General features: G+C 34.9%; 1 protein-coding gene across 9 annotated transcripts in view; it reads left to right on the forward strand.

Annotated features, from left to right (window-relative positions):
• LOC123542017 (WD repeat-containing protein 49-like) overlaps positions 1 to 18,822 on the forward strand; it is a 67,597-nt gene that overhangs the window by 20,329 nt on the left and 28,446 nt on the right. For 5 of the 9 annotated variants that reach the window (XM_053531049.1, XM_053531052.1, XM_053531050.1 and 2 more), the window contains 7 exons: positions 536 to 574; positions 2,351 to 2,446; positions 3,199 to 3,353; positions 4,302 to 4,371; positions 6,571 to 6,727; positions 7,696 to 7,783; positions 8,913 to 9,046. In XM_053531049.1, coding sequence (XP_053387024.1) covers positions 536 to 574; positions 2,351 to 2,446; positions 3,199 to 3,353; positions 4,302 to 4,371; positions 6,571 to 6,727; positions 7,696 to 7,783; positions 8,913 to 9,046 — 739 coding nt within the window. The remainder of the gene's footprint in view (positions 1 to 535; positions 575 to 2,350; positions 2,447 to 3,198; positions 3,354 to 4,301; positions 4,372 to 6,570; positions 6,728 to 7,695; positions 7,784 to 8,912; positions 9,047 to 18,822) is intronic. The other 4 variants (XM_053531051.1, XM_053531058.1, XM_053531055.1 and 1 more) reach the window with 1 other exon arrangement.

Here is an 18,822-nt window from a genome sequence, read left to right on the forward strand (position 1 = left end):
ATTTATGGCCCCTTTTGGACTTAGAAAATATCAGATATTTTGGTTAAGTTTTATGTTTAGGTCAACTTTTTCTCTTAAACTATCAAAGCTTTTGCTTTGAAACTTGCAACACTTGTTCACCATCATAAGCTGACCCTGTACAGCAAGCAACATAACTCCATCCTGCTTTTTGCAATAATTATTGCCCGTTTTGGACTTAGAAAATCATTTTCTTGGTTGAGTATTATGTTTAAGGCAACTTTTCTCATAAACTATCAAAGCTATTGCTTTAAAACTTGCAACAGTTTTTCACCATCATAAGTGGACACTGTACATCAGGAAACATAACTCTATCCTGCTTTTTGCAAGAATGATGGCCCTTTTTAGACTTAGAAAATCATGGGTAGGACAATATTTCTATTATACAAAAAAAATCAGATGAGCGTCAGCACCCGCAAGGCGGTGCTCTTGTTTAGTTTAATTGTACCAAAGAATTGATGAAAAGTTGTGTGTGTCTAATAATATGTGTTTCACTAACAAAAACATTTACTTGTAGACTAAAACACCAGACTTAAAGCATGAACTTGTATATTGGGTAAGATAGTAGAAATGATAAAAGTTGGTGCTGGATAATTTTTGATACCAGTAGAAAATATATCCTTAATTTTCTAACTGTAACTAACATACATGTACCTGGCAAATAATTTTGTATGATTTGAATAGTAAAAGATAATTGGGTCATCTTGTGACAAGATAAGGGCATTGAAATAAAGAAGCACATTTTCGTTTTTTTTTGTGCTCATGTGACAATATGTCATATTAATATCTTAAAAAGTTTATATACTTTAAGCTTAATTTAAATTATATGAGTGATGGTGAGACTTAGCTGTTAGAGGTAAGATGGGATATGAAAAAATATACTGTAGATTCCCATGTATCATGCAGAGTTTTCTGAGCCTCTTGACCAGGTTCAAAGTTTAGGTGCACAATATAAAGAGATGTGCATTAAACATAGGTATTTACGGTACTAATATATATTTCTTTTAAAGTGTTTTTGTTTCAAATGACAGAATCTGATGTAATTTTATCTGCTGCTTGATCCATCCATTGTGTAACCTTTTATTTTCCTCAAGACTGTTATTATGTAAGCTCTTATAAAACTTTATACAATTTTCATACTTGTATAATATATACCCTTTTTGTACAATTTTTTACTCTGATAGCAGTTTTTTTTACCTGTTTTTTACTTCTAGACTAATCAAATTACTTTAAATCTTTGAATCTTTTCTTGAACATAATCTCTTACCGAAAAAAGAGCCTCTGTTGTCAAGTGGTTAAGGTCGCTGACTTCAAATCAATTACCACCACTGATGTTGGTTCAAAAGTTGCATGGGGCATAGAATTCTTCCTGTTGGAAAGTCATCCAGCTGGCTTCTGGAAGGTCCATGGTTCTACCCAGGTGTTGGCCTTTGCCCTAAATAGTGTCCAGAGGTGCACTTGGGGTCTACCTCCACCATGCATAACCCGGAGACATAAATGGTGTAGCTGTGACACTAAACACAAAAATGAACAGAAAACAATGATTGATGTTATTCCCTATCAGAAGATAGGAAAGTGTTCAAATCAGAATTCTATGATTCAGTAAAATTGTATGGTAATATTTAAATTTTAGCTGAGATGTTTCCATTGAGGATCTTTGAAAATTTGAAATATTTCCGTATTTAAGGTTTATAGTGGTGAAGGGATATGGAATTTAAACACATCTTATTTCTTATACACTTTCCCTTGACTCCCAACCTTTCTCAAGACCTAGAATTCTTTATTTACATTTGGTTGTCCACCCGTTCCAATTTTTTTGTACCCAGATCCATTACCAAACTGGTGAAAACACCCTACATATATTTTGAAGTTTTAGTTTAAATATTGTTAAGTTGTTGCGGGTTCCTGTGAAAGAAATTTAGAATGTCACCTAGTGATAAGAATTTTCAAAAGTAGCAAAAATGAAGAAATTAAAGCTTAAAAATTCATTTCTTAATCCTTCAGGTTATCAAAGGTTTAGTGAAAGTTTTTTCTTTTCAGTACACAAATTTTAGATATAATTGTTAAACTTTTGGTTGCAAGAACAACAGCTCTTGTCTCAGGTTGGTATTTAGAAGGTACTTGTCAGATGTCGGTAATACAGGTACTGGTATCTTTAAGTTTACAGTGCAAGGAAGGTAATCATTGGAAAAATGTTCATATCAATTTGTTTTCAAATCTAAGATAAAAAGGACATAATGTTTGTTTGAGTATCACTGACACTGATATTTTTGTGAACATAAAAAAAGTTATGATGACGAAAAAAGTTTTATTTTTGATTTTTCTATTACAGAATGAAGGAGACGGCTATGACAACAAACTAAGTTTAAACAAAGAACAGTTCTGTGAGGCCCTGTCAATTCTTCTCAATAAAGGCTCTCGAGAAGAGGTAATATAAATCAGTATAGTTCTTTGAGGCCCTGTCAGTTCTTCTAAATAAAGGCTCTTCAGCAAGAGGTAATATAAATCTTTACAGTTGTATGAGGCCATGTCAGCTTTTTTATATAAAGGCTCTCAAGAAGAGGTACAATAAATAATTATACTTCTTTGAGGCCCTGTCATTTCTTCTCGGCAAAGGCTTTTAAGAATAAGTAACAAAAAGAATTATAGTTCGTCGAGGTCGCCCTGACAATTCTTCTAAATAAAGGCTCTCGAGAAGAAACCTAATACTTGAAGTATAAATTTCTTTCATATGAGTATGTCATCCAGTTGGATCCTTGAAGGTCTTTGGTGGTATCCAGATGCCCTCTTATGCTTGAAATAATACTCAGAGGGGCACCGTGAAGAACTGGACAGTGGCCATCTGGCTGAAAATTGTGTCATCGTGACATTAAACCAAACTAAACAAGCTTACAAGTTACTGAAATACTAAGTTACTGCATAAGTTGTTTCTTGAGGCATAGTGATAATGCTAAATTGAAACATTCGTCTTGAAATTTTTATAGCTGGTTTTGAATTCATTCTTTTATCAATGACACATACCATTTTGTTTATTTTTGTTAACAATATCAAATTTGCACATGCAATTTCACATAAAAAAGTGCACTTGATTTTATTGCACCAGTGTGTTGCTGATATGAAAATGAACATTGTTTTCTTTGTATACAAAGTACATAGTGAATCGGAATATAAATATTTCAGTATGGGGAGCTGTTTGACAAGATAGATGTAACACGAGAAGGGACTGTAGACTGGGATAAATTTGCCTCTCACATGTTGCTGGAGTTCTATGAGAAAGACGACAGAGTGAAATCTACACAGGTTCCTCAGTGGAAAGATCTGAAACATTTACCTAGGTATTTACAGTACATCTTTTAATATAATATATAATATGTAGTAATACAGAGAAGGGGTCTTGTATTTATTTACAGAATCATGCCCCTTTTTCAACTTAGCAATTTTTGGTTAAGATATTATATTGTAAGCTGGTATCTCAATACCCACTGATTGGAATGGATTGAAACTTCACACACTTGATCACTGTGTTGATCTGACATGCATTGCATAGTATTCATAACTCTGCTTTGCATTTTTACAAAATTATTTTTTTTTATTTTTGGACTGCAGTTTTTTTTTTTTTTGTATGTAAGCTCAGGTAGCTAAGTACGGCCCACCTGTGGGAATGGATTGAAACTTCAAACACTTGTCCGCTGTAATGTTTTGCATTTTTACAAAATTATACCACTTTTTCGACTTCAAATTCATTCAGTTAACAAGGCTGTTGAATAAATGAGCATTGCTGTCCTCCGACAGCTCTTGTTGAAGAATTTCCCATGTGTAAAAAGGTTGAATTATGGCAAAGTAGAAACAGTTTGTTTAAGATATCATATATTAAAATTTTATTTCAGAGATGTTTGCCTTGTTAAAGGTCCAATACTAAGGAAAGTGAACATTTTAATTTCTTTTAAAAAGCACAGAAACTATTTCATTTTATTTGAAAATGAAAGTTGGTATGTAGTAATTCGAAATAAATCGCAGTATATGTACAATTATTTTTCTATGAAGTATGAAGAAAGTTAAAAAGACCTGGGGGGTCATTCTGTCGATTCATTGAAATTTCAACATAATACACATACATTTCTTTGAGTTCCAAAGACCTTCTGTAAATTTTGACCTGCCAATCTTCATTTTAGTGTCTTGCAGAAGTCTATGCACTGGCTATGAAAAAAATTTGCCAACTCACTTTCCCTTAGTAATGGACCTTTAAAATCATTTACATAAGATTATGATACTTTTTTTTTCAGTCCACACAAAGAGCTCATTCAGCGAGTTGCCTTTTTGAAAAATACAAACAGATACATTGCTATAAGTAAGGTAAGTAATTATACCGCTTGACCACAGATCAATAGCAACTAACAAGCCATGGATATGAGATTACTGTAAAATCATTAATATTTGTGGGGGACTAATTTTCATGGATTTTATGGTTGCATCAGTCCATGAAATTTAATCCTAAGGATCAAATCAAATTACCATTTATTTTGTCTTCAATTTAATTGAATTCCACAAATTTATATCAACATGAAATAGCTTTTTTGGCCAAAAACCACAAAATTACATGCCCACAAAATTAAATGATTTTACAGTAATCTGAAATCTCAGTTTCTGGGACTGACAAGAGTGTTTTGTTTGGAGATCAGTTTAGAAACCCACATGTGACTGGTTGTTTTCTGGGCACAGTCTAAAACTTGACTGATGATAATGTCTCATCATTAGACTGGTCTCCAAACACATTTTTAGCTCACCTGAGCACTTCATGCTCAAAGGTGAGCTTTTGTGACCACCCTGTGTCCGTCGTCCGTCCGTCATCAACAGTTTGACTGTTAACACTCTAGAGGTCACAATTTTGGCCCAATATTAATGAAACTTGGTCAGAATGTTACCCTCAATAAAATCTTGGATGAGTTTGATATTGGGTCATCTGGGGTCAAAAACTAGGTCACCAGGTCAAATCAAAGGAAAAGCTTGTTAACACTCTAGAGGTCACAATTTTGGTCCAATCTTAATGTGACTTGGTCAGAATGTTACTCTCAATAAAATCTTGGACAAGTTCGATATTGGGTTATCTGGGGTCAGAAACTAGGTCACCAGGTCAAATCAAAGGAAAAGCTTGTGAACACTCTAGATGTCACAATTTTGGCCCAGTTATAATGAAACTTGGTCAGAATGTTACCCTTATTAAAATCTTAGACGAATACAATGTTGGGTCATCTCGGGTCAAAAACTAGGTCACCAGGTCAAATCAAAGGGAAGCTTGTTAACACTCTAGAGGTCACAATTTTGGCCCAGTCTTAATGAAACTTGGTCAGAATGTTATCCTCAATAAAATACTGGACGAGTTTGCTATTGAGTCATCTTGGGTCAAAAGCTAGGTCAACAGGTCAAATCGAAGGAAAAGCTTGTTAACACTCCAGAGGTCACAATTTTGGTCCAATCTTAATGAAACTTTGTCAGAATGTTACCCTCAATAAAATCTTGGACGAACTAGATATTGGGTCATCTGGGGTCAAAAACTAGGTCACCGGGTAAAATCAAAGGAAAAGCTTGTTAAAACTGTAGAGGCCACATTTATGAATGTATCTTCATGAATCTTGGTCAGAATGTTAATCTTGATAGTCTCAAGATCCAGTTTGAATCTAGGTCATGTAGGGTCAAAAACTAGGTCACCAGGTTAAATCAAAGGAAAAGCTAGTTAACACTGTAGAGGCCACATTTATGACCATATCTATATGAAACTTGGTCAGAATGTTGATCTTGATCATCTATAGGTCAAGTTCAGATCTGGGTCAGGTGGGGTCAAAAACTAGGTCACTGGGTCAAATCAAAGGAAAAGCTTGTTAACACTGTAGAGGCCACATCTATGACTGTATCTATATGAAACTTGGTCAGAATGTTAATCTTGATGATCTTTAGGTCAAGTTCGAATCTGGGTCATGTGGGGTCAAAAACTAGGTCACCGGGTCAAATCAAAGGTAAAGCTAGTTAACACTTTAGAGACAACATGTATGACCATATCTTAATGAAACTTGGTCAGAAGGTCAGGTAAGTGATACAGGGCCTTCATGGCCCTCTTGTTATATAAAGTTGAAGTCTGATTGATTAATTTCTGTCAGAGAATAATTTTGAAATGGACCAGTCTATTACATGATAAATATATTAATCAAGATGAAACTGCTAAATAAAGCTTGTGCAAAAATTACACAGTCTACAATATAGTATGTATGCTTTTAGTGGACTTGAGAGTAGTTCAGTCTATTTCAGATTTCTTCAATGAAAAAATTCTAATGCATTATGTCAGAAAAAAATATGTGGCTTGTTTACCCTTACCATGCTGGGCACGATTGATTCAGGCTTTGCAACCAGTGCAGACCAGGCTGATCATGGTCTGCACTGTTCGCTATTCAGCCAGTAAATTTTCAGTGAAAACCCCTTCAAATGATAAATGGCATTGCCCAAATTGAACAACGGACCAGTCCATTTTAGAAATTTAGCAGGCTAAAGTTTATATTGTAGGAGGGAACAATATCAAGCTGGGGAGTGGATATGAAGCTACAGAGGGCATTAAAGACTGGCACGGACTCGTGCAAGGCACGTGACCTCTGGGTGACCTACTTTGTTGTCCTGCATAATGTGAACAAAATAGCACTGGCTTTCACGAGCAAGGAAATTGGTGAGTGAACCCTGGCTTTTCCATCTTTTTTTAAAGAACGTAAAATGTCTGGTATTGTTTGATATATAGATTTTAAACTGATCTAAGAATGTTTGACATAAATGTTTTCTTTCGATTGCTGGTTCTGGTATATACAGTCAGACTTGTTATTTTATACTAATATATTGTAAATCTACAGTTGTATAAAATACTAAAATTAGTACAAGTAAGTGTAATAAAAAAAAAACAGGGATCATTCAAGTGGATGAGCATAATGTTTGAGTTTTCAAGGCCTTTGAGTAATCCAAATATAGAAAATAAAAGGAAAATGGCGTGAGACCATATTGATTGCTCAAGTCGGCCCTGGCACACTGTAGCTAGAAAGAAGATATCTGCTTATGTAAGGGAGCTTGGTATTTTGCTTGTCCAAGGTGATTATAAGATAGTTGACCCGTAATAACAAACTTCAATGTTTGTACAATTATGTATACTCAATGTATGCGGTTTTGTTACCCTTTGGCAGTAGCAGAAAATTTGTTTTCTTAACAACTGGATAATGCCGATATCACATACAGGGAATATGTACTGTGAAACCATTTTTATTTGCGTAGGACAAATTTTCGCATATTTCGCGCTAGGGCCGATGCGCGAATTTAAGACCACGCTATTATCATTTTTTATTTTATTTTTTCATTTCTAAAATTGAAAATGCGCGAACTAATACAGCCCGCGCGAAACAGTCCTTTTTCATGTTTGCGCGAAATTTCATGCCAGCGAATTTAAATGATTTCACAGTAATTGAACAGAAGAATCTGATGCTAATTGTCATACATAGAATTTTTAATCTAACAAAAAGTGCTGATTGTCATTTTGTGTCCACTGCCTTGAGAGAGGTTATGATTATTTTAATGTTCCTTTGATTTTTTTTTTTTTTTAAATTCAGACCTATATATTTAAAGTAAAAGACGTTTATATTTTCATTTATTCAGCTATATATGATCTGAGTTCAAAGGTGGAGTTCAGTTGCCAGTACAAGGTACAGAATCTACAATACACACCACTCTCGCTGGATTACTGGTAAATTGTATTTTGTTATTGTCATCCCTGTATGCTGTACTGATATTATATTGACAATTTGAGGTTCGAAAATAATATACCCCAAACAATGATTTTGTCGTTATATAGAATCATTGTTTGGAGTTGAGATGTGGAGGAATTATGAAGGTGCATATAATATGCATCTGGACCATAAACAATGGTTTTGTTCAAAGGAGAATCACTGTTTATGATATGTTATTTCGATTCTCAATTGTATTACATTTTGACATGAGAATAAGTTCTATTACACTAACTGTTGACGGGCTAATGTTTGCGATGTTTTTATTTTCAGTTATATCACTTGTGAATGCAAAATATTAGCAAATATTACTGTGAAATCATTAATATTCGTGGGGGAGTAATTTCCATGGATTTCGTGGTTTAGTCAATCCACGAAATTTAATCCCAATGAACAAGTAAAATTCCCATTCATTTTATGTTCAAAAGTTGAAATCCACGAATTCATATCCCCACGAAATTGCCGTTTTGACCAAAACCACGAAATTTCATGCCCACGAAATTTAATGATTTCACAATAATTTGCATCATATCCTTAAACAGAAATACTTATATTTTGCTTATTTTTAACACAGCGAATGTAAATTGTTAATTAAAGCCTGTACAAAAATAACCCTATTAACAGAATCCAAGCGTCAAATTCAATATTAATATAAAGTTGATTGTGTAGTTAGAGATACTGGTGACAAAATGAAGGCTTTATTCTTTGCTTCTGTCTAGAACGCACTGTTCTAAAAGCCATTCCTTTACCCCTGTTTTTGAACCACTGTGTTTGCCCTCCCGCTTAGCTCAGTAGGTAAGAGCGTTGATCTACAAATCGCGGGATCGTGAGTTCGATCCTCGGCGGGCTGCATGTTCTCCGTGACCGTTTGATAAACGACATTGTGTCTGAAATCATTAGTCCTCCACCTCTGATTCATGTGGGGAAGTTGGCAGTTACTTGCGGAGAACAGGTTTGTACTGGTACAGAATCCAGGAACACTGGTTAGGTTAACTGCCGGCCGTTACATGACTGAAATACTGTCGAAAAACTGCGTTAAACCCAAAACAAACAATGAACCACTGTTTTGCATGTTAAGCTGTATTTCAGGTCAAATCCAATGAATCCTAATGAAGCTATACTAGTGTTCGGAGATGTTGGCGGCTATGTGAATGCTTTGTTCTTTAACTCCGCCCAGATTGCACTGTTTGAACGTCCCCCAGCTCCCGCTGGCGAAAAGCAAGGTAAAGTATTATATCTGTAGTGTTGTATAGTATATACTTAACTGCTCTCTGTGACTGTATTCTAGACTTGTTCTAGTGAAACTAAAAATGGCTTTTTTTTTGCTTTAGTGGATGGCTTTCCTATATTAGCGGCTTTTCTTTTGGTTCTGTTGGTGATGCTTCAGTTAACAACTTTTGTTGCTCAATGTTAAGAACTGGCACTATTAGAATTTCCAATTCTGATTTTGAAATTATTTAAAACTTTGACAGTTGTTGCCTTTAATCTGTTGTTACATCAAAGTTATCTACTGAGAAGTCAGTTAACCCTTAGCCTGCTGCAGGCAAATTTAACAGCCTTTGCAAACAGCTTGGAACCAGATCAGACGCCGATTAAATCGGCGTCTGATCAGGTTCCAAGCTGTTTGCTACTCTGACAATATTTCTTCCAATTTTGGAGCAAAATGAATGAACTTCACAATTTTAGCAGACGACATTTCCAGCAGATGACAATTTATCTAGCATGCTAAAGGTTAATTTTGTTAGCATATAACATTTTAATTTTTAGTTTCTCTGCTAGAAGAAAATCTTTCAGACTTTAAACTCAAATTAAAACAAAGTGATAAATATTACAGTTGACTTTTATGACCATAAGCATTAATTCACAGACTGCTTTTTAAAAAATCACAGTTTTTCTGATAAAAAATAATAATAATAATGATAATGTATGTGCCATTTTATGATGAAAGGTGTCTTAACCTTTATCCTGCTGGCTGCTATTGGGTCTGCCATTGCGACCAGCACAGACCAACATCAGCTTGAACATCTGTATTCAGACAGTAAATTTTCAGTGAATATCCTTTGAATGATAAATGGTACTGCCCAAATTGTAACATAAGTCAGCCATACACATTCAAAACATACAGATTAAATCTAACAGTTTAAAATGGATAGATTTGTATGAAATTAGCAGCTTACTGAAAACTTTGGACAATCTTATTTAGTAAAGTTTTTTTTGGGGGGTGGAAGGGGGCTGCATACTGTGAAATCATTAATATTCGTGGGGGACTAATTTTCGTGGATTTCGTGGTTGAGCCAATCAACGAAATTTAATGCCAACGAACAAGTAAAATTCCCATTCATTTTATGTCCAAAAGTAGAAATCCACGAATTCATGTCCAAACGAAATTGCCGTTTTTGCCAAAACCACGAAATTTCATGCCCACGAAATTAAATGATTTTACAGTATACTAGTCTTGAAATCTCAACCCCAGTAAGGACAAGGAAAACTAGTATTATGCTAATGTCTTCTGACTTTACTTCATTTTATTGTTAACCCTTAGCCTGCTAAATTTCTTTAATGGACTGGTCCATCATTCAATTTGGGCAATACCATTTATTATTCGACTGACTGAATAGCGAACAGTGCAGACCATGATCAGACTGAACGGATGTGCAGGCTGATCTTGGTCTGCACTGATTGCAAAGGCAGAATTACATGTACTGCCGCCAGCAGGCAAAGGGTTAATATACCTCTTGCCATGTTATGGTACATACATTTTGACAATACTATCAAGCTTTAATCACAGTGTTTGTTCTTACACAGCTTTTAATTCAACTTGATTCACGTTTTTTTTCAAAACTTCATTACCTGTGCAATAATCTTAATCGAATGCTTCTATTTTGGTAAATGTAGTGACTTTTCATGGTACTTGTAACTCTTTTTCTTTTTTACCTCTCACCTTTCACTTGCATTCCTTAACTTACCAAGCACTTTGATTGTATGCAACAGCAGAGGCAAGACAAAGAATTGGCTAGATTTACATTCAGTATTCATTTATGTAGTTGAATTTTCTTTTTTTTTTACCATAAAACCCCATATATAAGATGCACCTGTATAGTACCGTATGTTTTCGCTTATAAGGCGCATTATTAGGAGTCCTATTTCCAGTTCAAAGAGCGAGGAGCATCATATAATCTTGTACTACAAGGAAATTAAAACAAAAAGAAACCCCAGATTGCATGTCCAATGTTGGGGTGCATCTTATAAGCGAGCGCGTCTTAAAGGGGAAAAAAAACGGTATGTAGTATGCTCCTTTGGGATTCAAATGTCTACAATAAAGTGCAGATCTAAGATCAGTACAGTGACATGTAACTGTCTAGACATCTCAAATATTGAGGAGAGTTTTATGACCTAAAACAAGTTAAGTTGCAAAATGAGTTTAGTATTAATAGTTTCCCATTCTTAGTGGTGGACCGTCCAAAAAAAAACAACAACATATTGCTAAACTTGTGTATAATACACACCCCTGATTCAAGTGTGGTCCCAAGGAGGTTAAAATGAAATGAGCCGTGCCATGAGAAAACCAGCATAGTGGGTTTGCGACCAGCATGGATCCAGACCAGCCTGCGCATCTGCGCAGTCTGGTCAGGTTCCATGCTGTTCGCTTTTAAAGCCAACTACAATTAGAGAAATCGTTAGCGAACAGCATGGATCCTGACCAGACTGCGCAGATGCGCAGGCTGGTCTGGATCTATGCTGGTTGCAAAGCCACTATGTTGGTTTTCCCATGGCGCGGCTCAAATTATACATGGCGTTTTATGATATTTAAGCTTCTATTTTTACCTTGAAAGTTGGTAGGCAAAGAAATTAAAAAAAAACGAGATTAAAAGAATTGATCTGTTTTAAAGTTAAAGTATAGTCTAAGTATTTTCTCAGTCAGGAAAGTCGCCATATGACCTATAATTGTGTCGGTGCGACGTTAAACCCAGCACAATCAATAACAATCAATCTCAGTCAGGAATGTAAATCTGCCCATTTTCTGTAATTGCCCCCCAAAAAACTGTTACTAAAACACTATTAAACAGAAATTAAAGAGATTATAGATATTTGATAGTCAACAAAATTTGTAAGCAGTAAGAAGCAAGGCGATTCCGTGCAGCATTTTGCCAGGTATTGTTTATATGAAGACGGTTTGAAAATTTACCGGTAGTTGTTATGGTACAAGTATGTGATATGAACTTCAGAGTTTCTGCATACATCAGTTTCTGTGGAACACATTTCAGAATGTTTAATATAATGTTTTCTTTGGATTCTAAGTACTGAAGTTCATAACAATATTCGAGTTTGTGAAATATTTTACATTTGAGAAAAAGAAAGTATCAAACTGAAAGTTAAAGTTTTCTCTTTTTTTTTATGTATGTAATAATGTATAGAAGCATATCTTTACATATACAATGTATATAGACATCGATGGCTTGGCGCAAAACCGGTCCATCTGACAATTTTTCACAAAATCACTTTTTTGCATATTTGGATAAAGCATGATGAGACACACATTCTCCGAAAAAATTGTGAAAAAAATCTTATTAATTAATTACATAATTTCTAATTAGCAAATAGGTCTATCTGAATCTTATCAAATTTTGTAATGCAAAATAGGTCCATCTGCACTTGGTCTTGTTTTGCATTATAATCTGACTTATCTCTTAAAGTCTTTCTGCACTTGGCTTATTTTACACTGATGTTTTCATAGAAAATGATAATGCTAATGCTAGATTAACCAGTTAGCTGTTTAAAAATTACTGGAATGTAAGTTTCAGCTGACAGAAACATACTTAATTAATATATATAGATTTTAAGACCAAAAAATAAGCTTACATATTAGTAATCTGTTATTATAATCTGATTGAGTACCTGATAAGGTAATCAAATGTCACTTAAGTAAAAGTAACAGTGTCATAGTTGCCTTTCATTAAACACATGAAGTGTTGCTTTTTTCTGCCAACTCTTACTGTGATAGAAAGCTTGTCAGTTGAGCATTAGTGCTATATAGTATCTTCTTATCAGATTTTATTTCTCAAAGACAAGCCTGTTGACAAACTATATTGTATAATGTTCATTTCAGACCTAGTCCTTTTTATACTCTACAGTAGCATTTATCTTTTAATATTATCTGTATTTTGAAGTTGAATTATAACTAGAACCTTGAATTTCGACTGTGCAAAATGGCATCAGATAAGGTAAGAATTGTTTTATTGTTCCTTTAATACATATTCTGAATGCTAAGTCAGGATAAAACATGCAAATAGAATCAACTTTTGCATTAATTAATAAGTCATTACCAGTAATATAACCTTAGGAAAAAAAAGAAAATGCTTTCCTTCTTGATAATAATTCAAAATGAATATTAAAGTTTTATTATATTTATGATTTAGTAATATTGTTTACAGATAGATATTTTTTTTATTATAAGTTGTTCTGTTGGGTTTTATAGCTTTAAATCTTTTATTTCATTTCAGTTCAAAATGGAAGTTCAAGCATCTTTGCACCAAGGCGACCAAAGCTTTATGGGTGCAGGCAAACAGTGTACCTGTAACAGCCTTGTTGCCGCCATATACAGCAAAGAAAAAACATCCAACAGATTGGATATCATCAGATTTAGACACAATACTTACAGAAGGGGACAAACTGTATCTAAATCTTGAAAAACCAAACGACCATCTCTTGGTATCTGAACTACCAAAAAGTGTGATGTTTCAAAACTCAAAATATCCTGTGGTATTTGATCTACCGTGCTGTGGGACACTTGACAGGAAGGATACGGAATATCCCTTTATGACATTGGAAGATTCAGTGCAGAAAGTAGAAGACTTAGCACTACTAACTGTTGGATGCTATACTGTAACAATACTTAAACGAGATGACAAAGTGTTTATGTTCGATCCACACAGTCGCAATGAGCTTGGAATGTCATGTGTTGATGGAAAAGCCATTTTAACCAAACACCAAAGTCTTGTAAATCTGTGCCAATTCATTAGACATCTAGCTGCAACCACATTACCAAAGGCTGATTCTGGTTTGTTTGAACTAACCCGGATTATTGTTACTTCTGAAGAATCTTATAGTAGTGATGATGACTTTGACGCTTTCTCAACTATCAGTGATGGTGAATACGACTGCACCTTGTATGCTATAAGTGAAAACTTGAAGGACAAAGTAAATGAAATTGAAAAGGAGTTCCATGAGGATTCTCAATCTGAATTTGATTTGTCTTATGCAACTGAAGGAAGTGATCTAAGTAGTGAAAGTGACATCTCCACAGATCAGTCATCATATACTGAAAATACAGGCTCCCCAGTAGCAAACAGAATGGAAGGTGCTTCTCTAACTTCACCACACAGGGAACAACTATTCAATGACTCATTCATTGATGAAATAATTCTGCAAGGACTTGCAAATGAATCAAGCCTTTCATTAGATCTTTTACAAAGCAGTGATTCTGATGATGATATACCACTCAGTTCTGTCAGAGAAAAGCTTGTTGCAACACCTGCAAACAAAACAACCTTAGAATCCAGCTCTTCCCTAGGTAACCGTGGAAGAAAACGTATAAGAAATGAAAGCAACTGGAAGAGAAATATAGCAAAGAAATTAAGAAATAGTGGAAAGTCATACATATCAATGTCTGGAAAAAGTAAGCCAGCCCGTAACCTAAGGAAGGGTTGTGGTGATAGGTGTAAATTCAAATGCCACAAAAACATACATGATGAAATGAGACAGAAGATATTTCATGAATTCTGGAAAACGGGTGATGTTGAGAGACAGAGGATTATCTTTCATGCTGGGTAACTGTGGAAAACAAAAAGCGAAGAACAACAAATGCACGATCAGTTCGGAATATCACCAAGAAGTGGCATTTGAAAGCAGATGGGCAACTTGTACGTGTATGCAAGACATTTTTCCTGGATACTTTAGGCATTAGTCATACAGCAGTTGATACTGCATTGCGCAAAGGACCTAATAAAGAAAACCTTGCAAGTGGAATTTGTTCTCCTGACAAACGTGGTAAGCACACAAACAGAGTAAACAAAATCCGTCCAGAACAGCTTCTGCAAGTAAAAGAACATATTGACTCATTCCCAAAAATAGAATCCCATTATTGCCGTAAAGATTCTGAAAAATATTATCTAGAACCAGGGCTTAGTGTTCCTAGAATGTACAGTCTGTACTTGACCAAGTGTGAAAGCAGTAATGACAGTCCTGTTTCTATCTACACATACCGTTACATATTTGACAGACATTTCAATCTGGCTTTTCACAAACCAGTGAAAGATCGCTGCGATTTATGTGCAAGATACGAAAATGCTAGCGAGGAGGAGAAAAGCAACATGAATGATATGTTTAACAGACATGTGAAATGCAAAACATGGGCTAGGGAGATGAAGGCTGAAGACAAGGAGAAATGCCAAACTGATGAGGAACTAGCAGTTGCTTGTTTCGACTTGCAGCAGATACTTCTAACACCACACAGTAATGAGTCTGTCCTATACTACAGCCGTAAACTGTGTACATATAACCTGACAGTGTATGACATTGGTACAAGAAATGGCTTCTGCTTTCTTTGGAATGAGACACAGTCTGGTAGAGGACCAAATGAAATTTCATCATGTGTTTACCGCTACTTAAAGCTGAAGGCAAAACAAAGCAAAACTAAAGTCGTACTCTACTCAGACAACTGCAGCGGGCAGAACAGAAACCGCTACTTTTTGACAATGTTGTGTCATGCCAAAAAATACTTAAAATTCAAATCACTGCAGCATAAATTTCTTGAACGTGGACATACTCAAAATGAAAATGACTCGGTTCATGCTACCATTGAGCGTGCAAGCAGAGGAAAGTCCATCTACACAACTCCGCAATGGGCAGCTACAATTAGAATGGCACGCCAAAATCCAAGGCCTTACCAGGTCAAGGAACTAGATTCCAATGACTTTTTAGATTTTAAACTACTGTCTAAGTCAATAGTAAATCTAGATGTTGACACTAGAGGGCAGAAAATAAAATGGATGCAGATAAAGGTTGTGTCTTTTGAAAATGAAAATCCAGAGATTGTTAATATAACTTACAGTGATAAATCATCTGTAGAAGTGAACCTTAATGTTCGCAACATAAGCACAAGAGGATTATCAAGAACTCCAGACTTTAGTCTACCTCATCCTCAGCGGATGTACACTTTACCAGGAAACAACTTGCCAAAACTCACATCTGCTAAATATAATGATCTAGTCCGTTTGTGCAGTTCAAATGTGATCCCACGAGTTCACCACAACTTTTTCTATTCACTTAGGCATGAAGATAACTGACATGGTGGACAAATGTCAGAACTTTTGAAAAAAAACTGTGCAGTTTTACTGCCATGTACACCAAAAATAGATTTTTATGTTTTGATATTGTACAGCCATAAGGTTTGAACAATTTCATAAAAATGCTGATAAAATTGTGTGTTTATAACAAAAATGCCTGACAAAATGTTTTGTTACTATCATTAAAACAAAGCATCAGAAAAGGAAGTATTAGTTTACTTCAATACATTTGAATCATTGTTCCAAGGACATTTTTGAATTTTAGGAACGTTTGTAACATACGCATTACCTTGTTGAATGTAAATTTAATGTTTATTTCAAAGTTTTTATAAATGCACAGGAGCATAGAGAAATGCTGATACTTTTACTTCCAGTGTACTGGGGTATATGGCTGTTGTGAATTCTTTCCCTACTTTTTTATTTTGAGTTGTTTCCAATTAATAACAATTGTACTTTATTTACATGTATAAATGATTATTACTTACTCAAGAATTTGTAAAATATTTAATTATGAAAAAAAAAATCAGATAATTAAACACATACTGGTACATATACTTGTAAATAACACTCCTACTATTGTTCTACCTTATAGATATAATAAGTACAGTATAAATTATTTTATGCTTTGAATTATCATTTTCAGGACATTCTTAATGATAGGACAGTTCTTGTTTTAACTGCTTGCATTTGAAATCATAAATTAGCTTAAATTCAGAAATAAAGAAATTAAAGTTTACTTTCTTTTTTCTTGTTTTGTGTCTTTATGCTATGCAAGATAAGTTTATCTGCATTAAATTATTGACCTGCTATAGAAAATTACAGTGCAAAATAGGTCCATCTGCAGATGGACCTATTTTGCACTGAAAACCCTGGTACAAAATAAGTCCAAGTCACAAAAGTAATATTTCCATAAAAATTAAAAAATAATTGTGATTAGGAATGGAATCCATTCATATTTGTTAGTGATATTTCTTAATTTAAGTCAGTTTCATCTTTTTCTTAAGAAAAGAAACAGTTTTTTGCTTCTCCTGTAAAATTTTAAAAAATGCAGATGGACCCGTTTTGCGCCAAGCCATCGACATGTATCATAAAATAACTCAATACATAGATATATGAGCCGCACCATGAGAAAACCAACATAGTTCATTTGCATCCAGCATGGATCCAGACCAGCCTGCGCAGACCAGCCTGCGCATCTGCGCAGTCTGGTCAGGATCCATGCTGTTCACTAACAGTTTCTCTAATTGCAATAGGCTGAAAGCGAACAGCATGGATCCTGATCAGACTGCACGGATGCGCAGGCTGGTATAGATCCATGCTGGTTGCAAATGCATTATGCTGGTTTTCTCATGGCACGGCTCATATAAGCTTCTTAAAGCCATCAAGTAGTGTTTAGCTGCTGGGTCATAGGCTTCTGACTCTTGTTTCATTTTGTAATCTTGTGTGTTAAAATGACTTTTTTCAAACTAATGTGTAGTAATTAAATTTCTTAAGAAATATACCGGTAAAACCGTCATTAACTTTAAAGATATTCAATAATAATATAGGATTAACCTTGTCACTAAAGTGGTCTTTTTACTTATAGTTTGAAAAATAATCTTGAAACCGAAGTAATCATTTTTACTAATAGTTTGAAAAATAATCTTTAAACCAAAGTGTTCTTTTTACTAACAGTGTGATTTCTGTAGAACACCATTTTGTGGCAGTTGTTAAATGGTTGCTTATTAATTGAGCACATCACTGTGTGTGGTATGGTTTCCTCTTTTCATCTTTCGGGTTAGTACTACATGTATATGAGCCGTGCCATGAGAAAACCAACATAGTGGGTATGCGACCAGCAAGGATCCAGACCAGCCTGCGCATCTGCGCAGTCTGGTCAGGATCCATGCTGTTCGCTTTCAAAGCCTATTACAATTAGAGAAACCGTTAGCGAACAGCATGGATCCTGACCAGACTGCGCGGATGCGCAGGCTGGTCTGGATCCTTGCTGGTCGCATACCCACTATGTTGGTTTTCTCATGGCACGGCTCATATATCTTTATCATCACTTGTTTTGTTAGACCAAATTTAAAAGTGTTAGTTTGTTTACCCACATTGTTTATTTCCAGTACCAGAAGCAAAATATCAGCAAATAAAGTGAATTGCAAAGTGTATATTGCATGATTGTATAATACACATTTATTGATTGGTTTTCCTGGCCAGTACTAAGTCAAAGCTATTGCCAGTGGTCTAAATGACCCAGGGCCAATGGTTTTAATGAATTGACCAGCAAGTCTTTCAATAAGTGTTTTATTACACGACATCAGAAATTCATTTTCATAGGATTGTTAATAAATTTTTGACTTCTCAGTCCAGTAAACATGTGTTGAATATAGACTGGTACAAAATTATGACTGGCCATTTATAAGAAGTTTTGCAATTAAAAATTAAAATTTCATATCTATAGTTTTAACTGGAAAGTTTGATAAAGTCTCAAAGAAAAATAACCCTGAAACTACACAAGAGAGGGAATCATACAGATTTTTTGTTTTGAATTAATTTTGTGGCATGTGTTTTAACCTTTTTCTGCTTTTTACCCCATCCCTGATTGGTTAACTTTCACCTTTCAACCCTGTGCAACCTTTGTGACCTTCACTTAGTGTGGCAAGGTAGGT

The sequence above is a fragment of the Mercenaria mercenaria genome, chromosome 19 (assembly GCF_021730395.1).
Source record: "Mercenaria mercenaria strain notata chromosome 19, MADL_Memer_1, whole genome shotgun sequence".
NCBI classification, from domain to species: Eukaryota; Metazoa; Mollusca; class Bivalvia; order Venerida; family Veneridae; genus Mercenaria; species Mercenaria mercenaria.